General features: G+C 37.6%; 1 protein-coding gene across 13 annotated transcripts in view; it reads right to left on the reverse strand.

Moving 5' to 3' along the window:
• CDK12 (cyclin dependent kinase 12) overlaps positions 1-12,014 on the reverse strand; it is a 78,160-nt gene that overhangs the window by 51,943 nt on the left and 14,203 nt on the right. For all 13 annotated transcript variants that reach the window (XM_024746136.1, XM_024746148.1, XM_024746105.1 and 10 more), the window contains exons 5-8: positions 11,785-11,955; positions 8,287-8,476; positions 3,066-3,122; positions 2,577-2,678 (exon numbers count right to left, since the gene is read on the reverse strand). In XM_024746136.1, the coding sequence (XP_024601904.1) occupies positions 2,577-2,678; positions 3,066-3,122; positions 8,287-8,476; positions 11,785-11,955 (520 nt within the window). The remainder of the gene's footprint in view (positions 1-2,576; positions 2,679-3,065; positions 3,123-8,286; positions 8,477-11,784; positions 11,956-12,014) is intronic.

Raw genomic sequence — 12,014 nt, forward strand, 5'->3', positions numbered from 1 at the left:
CCCAGATGAGTTTTCACACTCTAGGTATAATGTGTTGTACTAGTCTTTCTGGTTTCTCCCCGGATTTTCAAACTGAACTGCTCCATCAATTAATTCTGTCAACAACATCCCACAAAAGTATCCTCTGAGAGACTACCATGGATCACCAAAGCAGTAAGTGCACATCAAAAGTCAAGCAAAATCTCAATTCAATGATTCACTGAGCTTTAAAGAAAGTATAATTTTCTACAATTTTAATTTCCAATTGTGTTTTATTTCAGTTTCCAGTCCTTTGGTGGGGAAGACATCATTATGTAATCAACACTTTGCTACTGCACTAATGTAGCAGGTTGCACAGAAATAGTACCAACAGAGCTATGAACTTTCCCTGTGCATCTTAATGGGGCATTAACTTTAGAGCCTAGTTGTGACAATTTTAATGCTAATACTGTTAGAGCAAATAGTCCAGAACACAAACACGCCCAGCTTGAGTCAGTAAAATTTAACTAAAGCTTCATTTGAATTGGGTAGGCTACTACAGAAATTATGCTCTTTCTCCATCACCCTTTTGAATTTTGAGATAAAAGCCCTATACTGCTCCTTTTAAAGAATGACATTAACAGAGGAGAGAAAATGGGAAAAAGTGATACGCTCCACTGGGAGGTATGTGTGTCAGAATCCTAAAGTACGGAGGTCAAGGTCAGTGTGCATACATAAATCATACAGTGTAAGAAAACAATTAACTAGGGGACTTCCCTGGTGGCACAGTGGTTAAGAATCCGCCTGCCAATGCAGGGGACACGGGTTCGAGTCCTGGTCTGGGAAGATCCCACATGCCATGGAGTCACTAAGCCCATGCGCCACAACTACTAAGCCTGTGCTCTAGAGACTGCAATCCACAACTACTGAAGCCCACATGCCTAGAGCCCGTGTTCCACAACAAGAGAAGCCACCGCAATGAGAAGCCTGCACACAGCAACAAAGAGTAGCCCCTGCTTGCCTCAACTAAAGAAAGCCCACGTGTAGCAACGAAGACCCAACGCAGCCAAAAATAAATAAATTAAATTTATATATTAAAAAAAATGAAACAACACAGCCTATTTAAATGTCTATGCCCCTAACATACAAATTGTGGCCTCTAAGTATCATTTTGTACTAAAAGGAACTAAGACTCCTTAGAGAATGGCCAATTCCAGGTCTGTAGCAGGAAATGAACAGGATGAGCCTAGAACCAGAAAACAATGAAGGCTATCAAAGACTAATATGGTTGAGTCAAAAGGTCCCAAGAATTAACCTGCATAAACTCCCACTGACCAAAGACTGGACAGTTTGAAGAGGAATAAAGATGATAACTACAACGAATTAAAACATGTCAAATTTGTTTAAATCCATGAGCTCATAATGAAACTAAAAAACAAATCCCAAATAACTTCTCTTTGGTCATCTTTGGAGGATAATAGTAAGCCACCTCATTATTTTGAAAACTGGTAAATAAAATGAAATAATTCAACCTTTAATTAAACCTTTTCAACTTTTTTTTTTTTTTTTTTTTGGCTGTGCCACAGAGTTTGTGGAATCTTAGTTCCCCTTCCAGGGATCAAACCAAGGCCCTCAGGAGTGAAAGCATGGGGTCCTAACCACTGCACCACCAGGGAATTCCCTAATTAAACCTTTTCTGTATCATTTGTACCCAAATAGATAAACTGTCTTTATTTCAAGAAAGAATAAAATGATTAGACTATCATATCACAAAACAACCACAAATGGATTGATGGATGTGGATCATTAATAGCTAATAACATTTCAAAAAGAGACAATTACATATTATATAAAGTGGTGTGTGTATGTGTAAATCTGCTCCCATGGGGATGAATATTTTATTAGACATTGTTTAGAACTGCTTGTATAAGAGGATAATAAAAAGTAGACTAATTTGTAATGCATTTTTAAATTGTTTTTAAGTTCTCTACAGATAATGTATCCAGTTATTGCCTGTACTATGGGCAGAGGCTCCCACTGCTTCCTACCCCCAACTCTGATGTACAAGTGACTATGTAATCTGTCAGAAGTACTCAAAACCACCTGTAAAATAGTTTCAGGGTCAGTGGGTGTTGGGATTCAAACCTGAATTCACCTACAATTTACAGGAAATAAAAAAAATAGAGAACCATGCTAAAAGATCACCATGAGAATGCAACCAGCAAAGTCCAGATTATGGGAAATTCTGTAGGACAAATGACCCAGTTTCTTCTAAAAAACATTATAAGAGGGGGGGAAAAATCCTAAGAGAGATGGAGGGGGAATCTATAATTAAAAGACTTGAGATAATCAATTACAATCTATGAGCCTTATTTGAATGTATCTGGATCCAAATTCAAAGTAAGCTTAAAAAAAAAAAGAAAATTGGGGAAATGTTAAAAAAAATGTGTCTGATATTAAGAAATATTCAACAGATTTCTTTGAAATCTGGCTAAAAGTTGATCCCCATCCTTTTGAACTTAAAGAAGAGTGGCAAAAAGCCAAAGTAGAGATAAAACAGGATACAAATTCAACAGTATGTGAGTTACAAACAAAAGAAAAGGTGAAAAAAGCCTTACCCACAGCTCCAAACATCTATTGCTGGCGTATAACGCTCCTCTCCCAGCAGAAGTTCTGGAGGTCGGTACCACAGAGTAATGACTTTGTTTGTATAAGGGCGGCTGAAATGTCAATCATAACCATGACATAAATTTACAATGGTTACAACGGTTTCTGATGAAAAATACTTGTACAATTAAATGCAAATTAAAATAGCTGCCAACTGGAGACGGGATCATCAAAACAGCTCCATAGCAACCTAAGAGTTCAAAAGTAAACTGGACAGAAGGTGATGAAGAAATAACTTCCATTCCAATTTGGGTTGATTTATTTCAGTCTAAGGCAGATTCAAGAATTTAGATATAATTTACTGTCTAAAATCTAGGTGGTAACACATTTAGAAAATTAGGGAACTCAGCGAGTTATTGCAATTTGCAGAATACTAGCATATCCAAGAATGAAAAAGACTCTTTCTTATTTCCCACATGTAATTTTGTTGAATGACTCACCTCTCTTCAGAATTATAGAGCCGAGCAAGTCCAAAATCTGCTAGCTTGATTTGCCCACTGTAAAACAAAAATTAATTATTTTCATAAGTAACAACAGCAGCCTCCAACTTACACCTAAAAAGTCAAGTGCTAATTTAGGAGTTAAAGGAATTACAAAAATGAATTTTTAACCTCTGCTCTTTCAGTTCTACTCTTAATGGTCACTCTGCCAGATTAAGCCTCTTTTGAGGACTCCACTATACAAAGCCTTAGAGAGTTTTTTTTTTGGACTACTACTGTATTTTTGGATTTGACTCCTTAACTAAGTATTTCTTTTATTTCTTGGCAAACAACAGTGGCTAGAACCTGCTAGATTAAATACCTACTGTTGTGGTAAAAGGAATGGGCTGTTTTAGATTAAGAGAGAGTTAAGAGGCCTAACAACTAAATCCAATTCATAATCCTTGACTGATTCTGGTTTGAATAAACTAGCTATACAAAAGGCTTTTTTTTTTTTTTGGCAACGCCACAGGGCATTCGGGATCTTAGTTCCCCAGACAGGGATTGAACCTGGGCCCCAGCAGTAAAAGTGCCGAGTCCTAACCACTGGATCAAACGTAATGATATCTGTAATTTACTTTAAAATACGTCAGGCAGAAAAATAAAAAGGGAGCAAATATAGCAAAATGTTAATTGTATATGTATTATTAATTATATTAGTGTCTCAACTTTTTCTTATAATTTGACATTTTTCATAACAAAAAGTAAACTGCAACAATTCTGTGGCTATAACAGATTTTTCAAACAGAGAACATACCTTTGATCTGAACAAACAATTTTTATGATGAACAAGGCCCCTTCTACCAACAAACTGCCATCACTTCCTATACCATAAAGATACACAATTATGACTTTAGAGGGGTTCTCAAACGTTAATACGAAATAAGAATCACCTGGAAAGCTTGTTAAATGTTTTCTGGGCCCATTCCCAGAGATGCTGATTCAGTAGGTCATGGTCCATGAATCCGCATTTCCAACAAGCCCACAGGTGATGCCAATGGTGCTAATCTGAGAACCACACTTTGAGAACCACTCCCTTAAAGGGATCACATCCACGTTTCACTCTGCTAAATATTCTGTCTTTGACAGTGATGTCAAGCAATATTTTAATAAAATGCAACACAAAATGTTGGGAAACTATTTAAAAACCATCATTAACTATTCTGGATTAACCATATTTATCTAAATTCTTGTGTAGTCTATCCACATTTACAGTTTGCCTTACATCTTGCGGAATGAAAAGCCAATTCACCCTTTTTAAGGGACTGGGGATATCTCAGGTGCCTGATAGCTCAGATCAAGCAGAAAAGTGAGATAGAAGAGAAAAAAAAGGGCTCTTCTTGGAGGTACTCTTCAAAGTCTGAGCAATGGGACAAAATATTAAAACAAAAAAGCTACTAGCAACGAAATTTTACATTAAATCAACTCTTACCATTCCTCGTAAAGATTACGGGCACCTTACCCACCTGTCCCAGACATCATCACATTTTAAGTTCGATTTATAAGCAAATTCTGAGAGAAGCAAAAAGGAAAGAAATAGCTGACTTGGGCCCTATATTGAGACAAAAAGCGTTCCTCAAATTTCTTGGCATCCTTACTTTGATCCCAAGACTCAAGGTAAGTCCTACTATGGTAGGACTGAAAGTTAAAATGGCAAAAGATATACAGTTATGGAAAATGAGGCTAGACCTAAACATCACCAACACCTAGCATATTTCCTAATCCATCCCCTCCCTCCCCCCTCTCACTCTCAGTAAATAACCTTCTTCATTGGAAACAGAAGCCATCAGGTGGGACCTATTTAACATACTTTTACCTATAAACTTATTTACACCTCTAACCTTGCTTTCTCCTTTCCCTTCAATTACAGAAAAGTGCGTCAATCTCTTCTTATTCAAGGATAATCAGTATTACCACCTCTGGCCTTGACCCCCATTCCTTTAGAAACTCATTTCTTTAAATTACTTTGGTTCTTTCTTGAATCTTCAACTTCCCCCTCTCTACTGATTTTCTTTTTGCTTAGCATTTAAATATGCTCAAACCTCTGCTTCTTTAATAAAAAATTAATAAAAACAAAAAACTGAGGTCACACCTACAATCACCTTCCCATTAACTGTGCTACCCACCCACTTACCCCACACTTTCACCACTGACCTTTTAATTTTCAGATTCTCTCTTTGGGCCTTAAAATCTACCTGCATCACCTGACATCTATGACCACTCATTTCTTAAACCTGCCTATTTTGCATTCATATTTCCTTATTTTCTTCCTATCTGTCTAATCAGCCCCTGGGGTTCCATCTTCTCACATCTTTTCTATGCTTGATAACTCCTAAATCTACAATGCTAGTTTGAAACTCCCATGTGACCATATGCCTATTTGAAATCACTACCCTGGATATATAACAGACATATCCAAAAGGGGTTTACTCTTCCCCCGACGCATCCTGCTGTTTCTTCTGTATTCCCTATATTGACCACTGTGCCACCCATCTAGATAGTTTCTCAGGTCAGAAATCTTCGAGTTAAAGTACTTTGATTCATTTGCCACCATTCACTCACTCATCAAAGTCTACTGATCTACCAAGTCCATCCTGCCCATCCTCTTCCAGCAATGCCTTGGTTAGTTCAAGCACTGACCGTTTCTTACACTGTTTTTAATAAGTCTCTCTGCCTCCAGTCCACATGCTATATGGTGACCATTTAGTGATGTTTCTAAAACAGAAGACTAATTATGTCTCTCCTATATCTAAAATAATTTGGTGTCATTTATACTTGTGTAATTAAGGTAAAATAAACATCATGGAGCCCAATGCTGCTCTCCTCCCTCTCTTGTCAATGCTTTCTCTTCTTTGTCCACCTGAGGACTCCTCTCTAGGCCATCTCACCAAGAAGTCTCTGTGTAGACAGAACTAAATGGGCAAGAGCAGAAGCTGGCTGGATCAGACTACACCATGAGACTCTTGCATCCTGCTTAGCAACCTGAGAAGGAAATTCACTTTAGTCTAAAACCTTATCAGCTTCCTGAATATGGGAAGTCAGGGACAGAAAGGGGCCTGACCCACCAGAAAGGACACCAAGCAGGACTGCAGTTATTCCCTGGCCTGAAATATCCCCCAATAGAGGAGCAAAAGGAACAGAAAAAAGTATACTAATACTATAGTCCAGAAAGCTGCAAGATGATAGCCATCATCAAATTTTTGAAGTACTATTACTGTGGATACAGATTAACCAAGGCCAGCTTTAATGAGAATTGTGGTGGATCACAGGAATAGTGACAGAAAGGAATGATATATATATATATATTTTTTTTTTCCCCCAAAGACTTTTTTGTTGCTGTTGTGGACCATTTTTAAAGTCTTTATTGAACTTGTTACCATATTGCTTCTGTTTTATGTTTTGGTTTTTTTTGGCCGTGAGGCATGTGGGATCTTAGCTCCCTGACCAAGGATGGAACCCGCAACCCTCGCATTGGAAGGCAAAGTCTTAACCACTGGACCGCCAGGGAAGTCTGCAGAAAGGAATGATATTTCTAATATCGTGTTTTGTCTCAAAAAGGTATTTAAGGGCTTCCCTGGTGGCGCAGTGGTTGAGGGTCCACCTGCCAATGCAGAGGACACAGGTTCATGCCCCGGTCTGAGAAGATCCCACATGCCGCAGAGCGGCTGGGCCCATGAGCCATGGCCGCTGAGCCTGCGCGTCTGGAGCCTGTGCTCCGCAACGGGAGAGGCCACAACAGTGAGGGCCCGCGTACCGCAAAAATAAAAAAATTAAAAAAAAAAAAAGAAGGTATTTAACTACAAATAACAATTTTACAGTAATTTGTACAATTAATATAATAATGCATTAATTGTATAATTTAAAAACAAAAAATTAACCAGCACCCTTCAATGGCTGTTACCTGTAAATAAAATTTAAGCTCCTTAGCAAGATGTACAAGATCTTTAAATTGGCTCCTTGCAACTGTCCAGCTTCATCTCTTGCCATTATGTGCTTCACTCTTCTTGCCCTAGCAATACTGACTCCTTTACAGTTTTCCAAACATAACGTGTTATGTTATCTTCACATTTATGTGCTTCTGTACATGCACTCTTCTTTTGCCTAGAAATGTGAACCTCTGTTGTCAGTCTTTCTGATAAATTCCTGTTCATTCCTCAAGACTGCATCTTCCCAGATGCTCCCAAATTCAAGGGGGGGAAAAAAAAGCTTAATAAATGTTTATTGAATTGAGCAACTTATTTGTTTAGCTTCCCTACTAAACTCTGAAATCTTCAGGGACCAACCATCCCATGTGGGACTTTTAGTGCTAAAACCAGGACAGTCTCGGGCAACACTGGAGAGTTGGTCACCCTACTCCACAAAGACAGGAAATATGTCATAACCATTCCATATTCCCATCTAGATGTTTGTTAAATAGAACTGATCCGAAATATTTAAAACAAAGGGTGCATCAGACAAAGATGGCTATAAACAGCCCACTACCTACAGAACCAAACACTGGCCTTATTTCAATGGTACCAGACTTGCTTTTTATTCCTCAGTATGTAGGGCTATCACCAAAGACTACTGTAACGCAACTGATATCACCAACGCAATTTAGGCAAATAGCCAGAGAGGAAGAAAGCAGATGATAAAAACTTCTGAAGAATTAACACTGTTCTTCACCAAATTCCTGTCTGTCTATACTATTAAAACCCAGGAGTAAGTGCTGGGCAGCAAGGTCAGTCACCAACTACATCTGTGTTTACTCTGAAATTCGGTAACTGAGAAAGTCTCAAGAGCAGTTAAAAGAGCAGGTATGTCTCTCCCCACTAAACAAAGGAGAATGTCATTAAGAACTCAATGTGTATTTGAATTTGCCTAAGACCACAAAAGTATTATTTACTAACTATGGCAAAAGCTCTTTGAATATTCCTATAGGATGTAAGTAATTCTCTAAAATGTCTGCATTTAAAAAAACCTTTACAATCCTACCTCTTTAGTCCTTACCAACACTGAGTCTGGAGACTCTGCTGATCAGAGTACCCCTATCGCAAGTTGTTCCTAAGGTACAGACATCAGATGTACGTAAATGAAAAAAAGTGCATTACTGGGTTTACCTATAACCCCAATTAACTAGCTGAAACTAAGGGTGTCAGAAGAGAGGGAGAAAATGCTTAACCTCATACGGTTACTGTGTTACCTGTTGTTCAGCAAAATGTTAGAACACTTAATATCCCGATGCAGGAAATTCTTTTTGTGACAGTAATCCAGTCCTTCCATTAGCTGTTTCATAAATGACTTGATATGATCCTCAGAAAAGTGCACCAAACCAGATTCCAACAGTCCCATTAAGTCATGGTCCATATACTCAAATACAAGGTAAAAGGCTCCTACGTAGGACGAAGGAAAAAATTAAAAACAAGAGAAAAAGGATGCCGAAATGACAATGCGTCAAATTTTAACATAATTTTGGAGTTGACCATAAGCTTTCTGGAAAAACCACTTAATTTTACACATGAAGAAACTAAAACTCAAGCAGTTGAATAACTTGCCCATTCTAACAATAAATAACAGAACTATTTTTTGAATTAATCTTCTGACTCATAGTCCAGTGCTCTTTGGACTACTTACTTCTCTAAAGGGACAACTGCCCCAATTAGATTGTATAACTAGTCTTTTATGATCTAAATCAGTTGGCAAATTACAGACCCCTTGGGCCAAATCCCGCCTGTCTATTGCTGTAAATAAAGTTTTATTTGTAATATACAACCATGTCCATTTGTTACACATCGTCTAAGACTATTTTGTAGAAATCTTTACCCTAGTTAACAGCACTCACATAATAACGCCAGGGGTACATTTAGTACGAATTATTAATGAAATCTATAGTATTTAAGAATTGAAAGAAAAATGAATCATCTAATTCAACTCCCTAAATTTAAAAGTAGATAAAAGGCTAAGAGAATTGTGAAAGATTTGAAATCCACATTATCTTTCCACTTTCAACAGGTGCATGATAGAAGCAAATACTGTAACATAAGAAATACTAGACCTAGTTAGACAATGATCCATCCAGTCTAAAATTCTTCTCTCAGTAGCATAAAGGCAAGGATTCTTCATCTAGGGGATAGGCTTCAAGGATTCTTTGAACTCTCTAAATAGCATACAACATTTTAAACACGTGTATGCAACATTTTAAATGTATTTTTTTGAAGAGTGAATCCATAACATATTTTAAAAGGTTCATGACTCCCAAAAAGTTAAGAACCACTGCATTAAAGGAATATCTTAGCTTTAGCTAAGCCCTCGTATGAATTAAGAAAACACTAAAACTGCAAAAGAGAATGGATAAAGGACACAAACGGACAACTCAAAAGAAGAGAAAATAAGTAAAATTGATAGACATGGAAAAAAACTCAGAATATAAAGAATGCAATCCAAAATAATGATATCATTCATACTTCACCTATCAGGTAAGATGACAATTTTTTAAAAAGATAAACTCAATGTTAGGGAGGATAAAGTGGGATGGGACTCACTGGTGGGACATAAATTATTACTATCTTTCTTAAAAGCAATCTAACATTAAATATGAAAATTCCTTTGACCGAATAATTCTACTTCTAGGAAACTATATTAAGAAATAAATCAAAATACAAATATTTATGCACAGAGATGCTCAATGCAGTGCTATTATATTTTTTTTAACTGACAACTAATTGTTCAACAAGGACTGGTGAAATAAATTTGGATTCATCTATCTTTATACACAGTCATTAAAACATGTTAATGATACAAGAAATTGCTTATGACAAGTTATAAAACACTAAATACACTTTGATCTTGGTTATGTTAAAATAAATACAATATATATAAAATATAAAGTACTAGAAAAAAAAATGCCAACATGCTAATACTACAGTGATCTTCTATGGATGCTCATATACTGGGAGTGGGAGAGAAATGATTGCCATCTTCCTTTTCTTACTCGCCTATGTTTTCAATTTTTCCACAAGGGGCATGCATCACATCCATTCATTCATTTAATATTTTATGATTAAAAAAATTTTTTTTAAGTTTTTGGCTGTGCCACACACCATGTGGGATCTTAGTTCCCTGACCAGGGATCAAACCCATGAACCCTGCAGTGGAAGCACAGAGTCTTAACCACTGGACTACCAGAGAAGTCCCCCATTATTTTACGATTTTTTAAAAAAGAATTTAAACAGTACATGGTAAATTATTTAAACAGTACAGAAGGGCATGGATGAAAAGCACCTCTCCAGAAGCAACCAATTAACACTTTCTTACACATCCTCACAGAAACTAGCTATACACTGTATTTTTTTTTGGCGGTACGCGGGCCTCTCACTGTTGAGGCCTCTCCCGTTGCGGAGCATAGGCTCCAGACGCGCAGGCTCAGCGGCCATGGCTCACGGGCCTAGCCACTCCGTGGCATGTGGGATCTTCCCGGACTGGGGCACAAACCCGTGTCCCCTGCATCAGCAGGCAGACTGTCAACCACTGCGCCACCAGGGAAGCCCCTACACTGTATTATTTTTATAATCAGAAAAGGTTAAAAAAACACACCCAGAAGTATACCTAGTATACTTAATTCTATTCCAATCTAACTTTCATAAATTTATCTAAGCAGGATTTCCTCTTTTCTTTAAAACTACTTCTACTAAATTCAAGAGGTATTACCCCCCTAGAGCTAATATATTTGAGGCTCTGTAAAGAAGTCCAACTTAACTTTATCCATTACCCTCCTAATTTTATGTATTTCAATCATATTCTCTGTTAACATCTCAGGCTATATTCACAGATGCCACCTCTTCACAGCTGCCCCTCTCTAAACCTTCAGATTTACTTTAATAAAAGTAGGCTGGATGTCATATATAGACTAATTCAAACACAAGTATGAAAACAACAAACGAATGTATCCCCCACAGACAAAAGTTACAAATCCAGGAAAACAAACCACTATGTGACCTGAAAACTGTTTTAGAAATACCTGCTTTGGATTCAAAACTGTATAAGTACAAAACTACATTAAAAAAAAGGATGTGGACTTCCCTGGTGGCGCAGTGGTTGAGAGTCCGCCTGCTGATGCAGGGGACACGGGTTCGTGCCCTGGTCCGGGAAGATCCCACATGCTGCGGAGCGGCTGGGCCCGTGAGCCATGGCCACTGAGCCTGAGCGTCCCGAGCCTATGCTCCGCAATGGGAGAGGCCACAACAGTGAGAGGCCCACGAACCGCAAAAAAAAAAAAAAAAAGGATGCATATAAATGATGTAAAAATGAGAGTAACTGTCAAATCTGGGTTTTAATTTCCATTATTGTTATTACAATTTGTAAAAAAAAAAAAAACAAAAAAAACCGACTTCAAAACATTGGTTGGAAGAGAATCTTATATTGTTTGTGTGCTGGCCTTATTAGGTGTTAACAGCAGACTCTAATTTTAATGATTAACAGTGATTTCTAAAAGTATGAGTACAATAATGACGAATGGACATTTTATAAAATAAGCACTGTTCAGCACAAGAACAATCTGTTAACATCTTAATTCTGATGTGGATTAAAGAAAGAAGCTGGACTTTAGTACAACTTGTTAAAAAATGCAAACAGGCAAACAAGCTAAGAAAGGGAAATAAAATGTACCAATCTCCCATGCAGAAACATGATTCTTTGCTAGTACCTTTGTCCTTCTTGAAATCCAGCGCGTCTTGTTTATCTGTGACAATTTCCTTCATGTTAACAACACTTCGGTGGATTAGCTGACGAAGGATTTTGATCTCACGAATGGCTGTGATTGGGAAGCCCTCTTTCTCATTGTCCAGTCTCACCTTCTTCAGGGCCACTAGCTCTCCTGTTACAACAAATTCAAACTGTTATATTACAATTAGCATTTTTTGGCCACCATCATGA

The sequence above is a fragment of the Neophocaena asiaeorientalis genome, unplaced genomic scaffold (assembly GCF_003031525.2).
Source record: "Neophocaena asiaeorientalis asiaeorientalis breed wild unplaced genomic scaffold, Neophocaena_asiaeorientalis_V1.1 scaffold1, whole genome shotgun sequence".
Taxonomy (NCBI): Eukaryota; Metazoa; Chordata; class Mammalia; order Artiodactyla; family Phocoenidae; genus Neophocaena; species Neophocaena asiaeorientalis.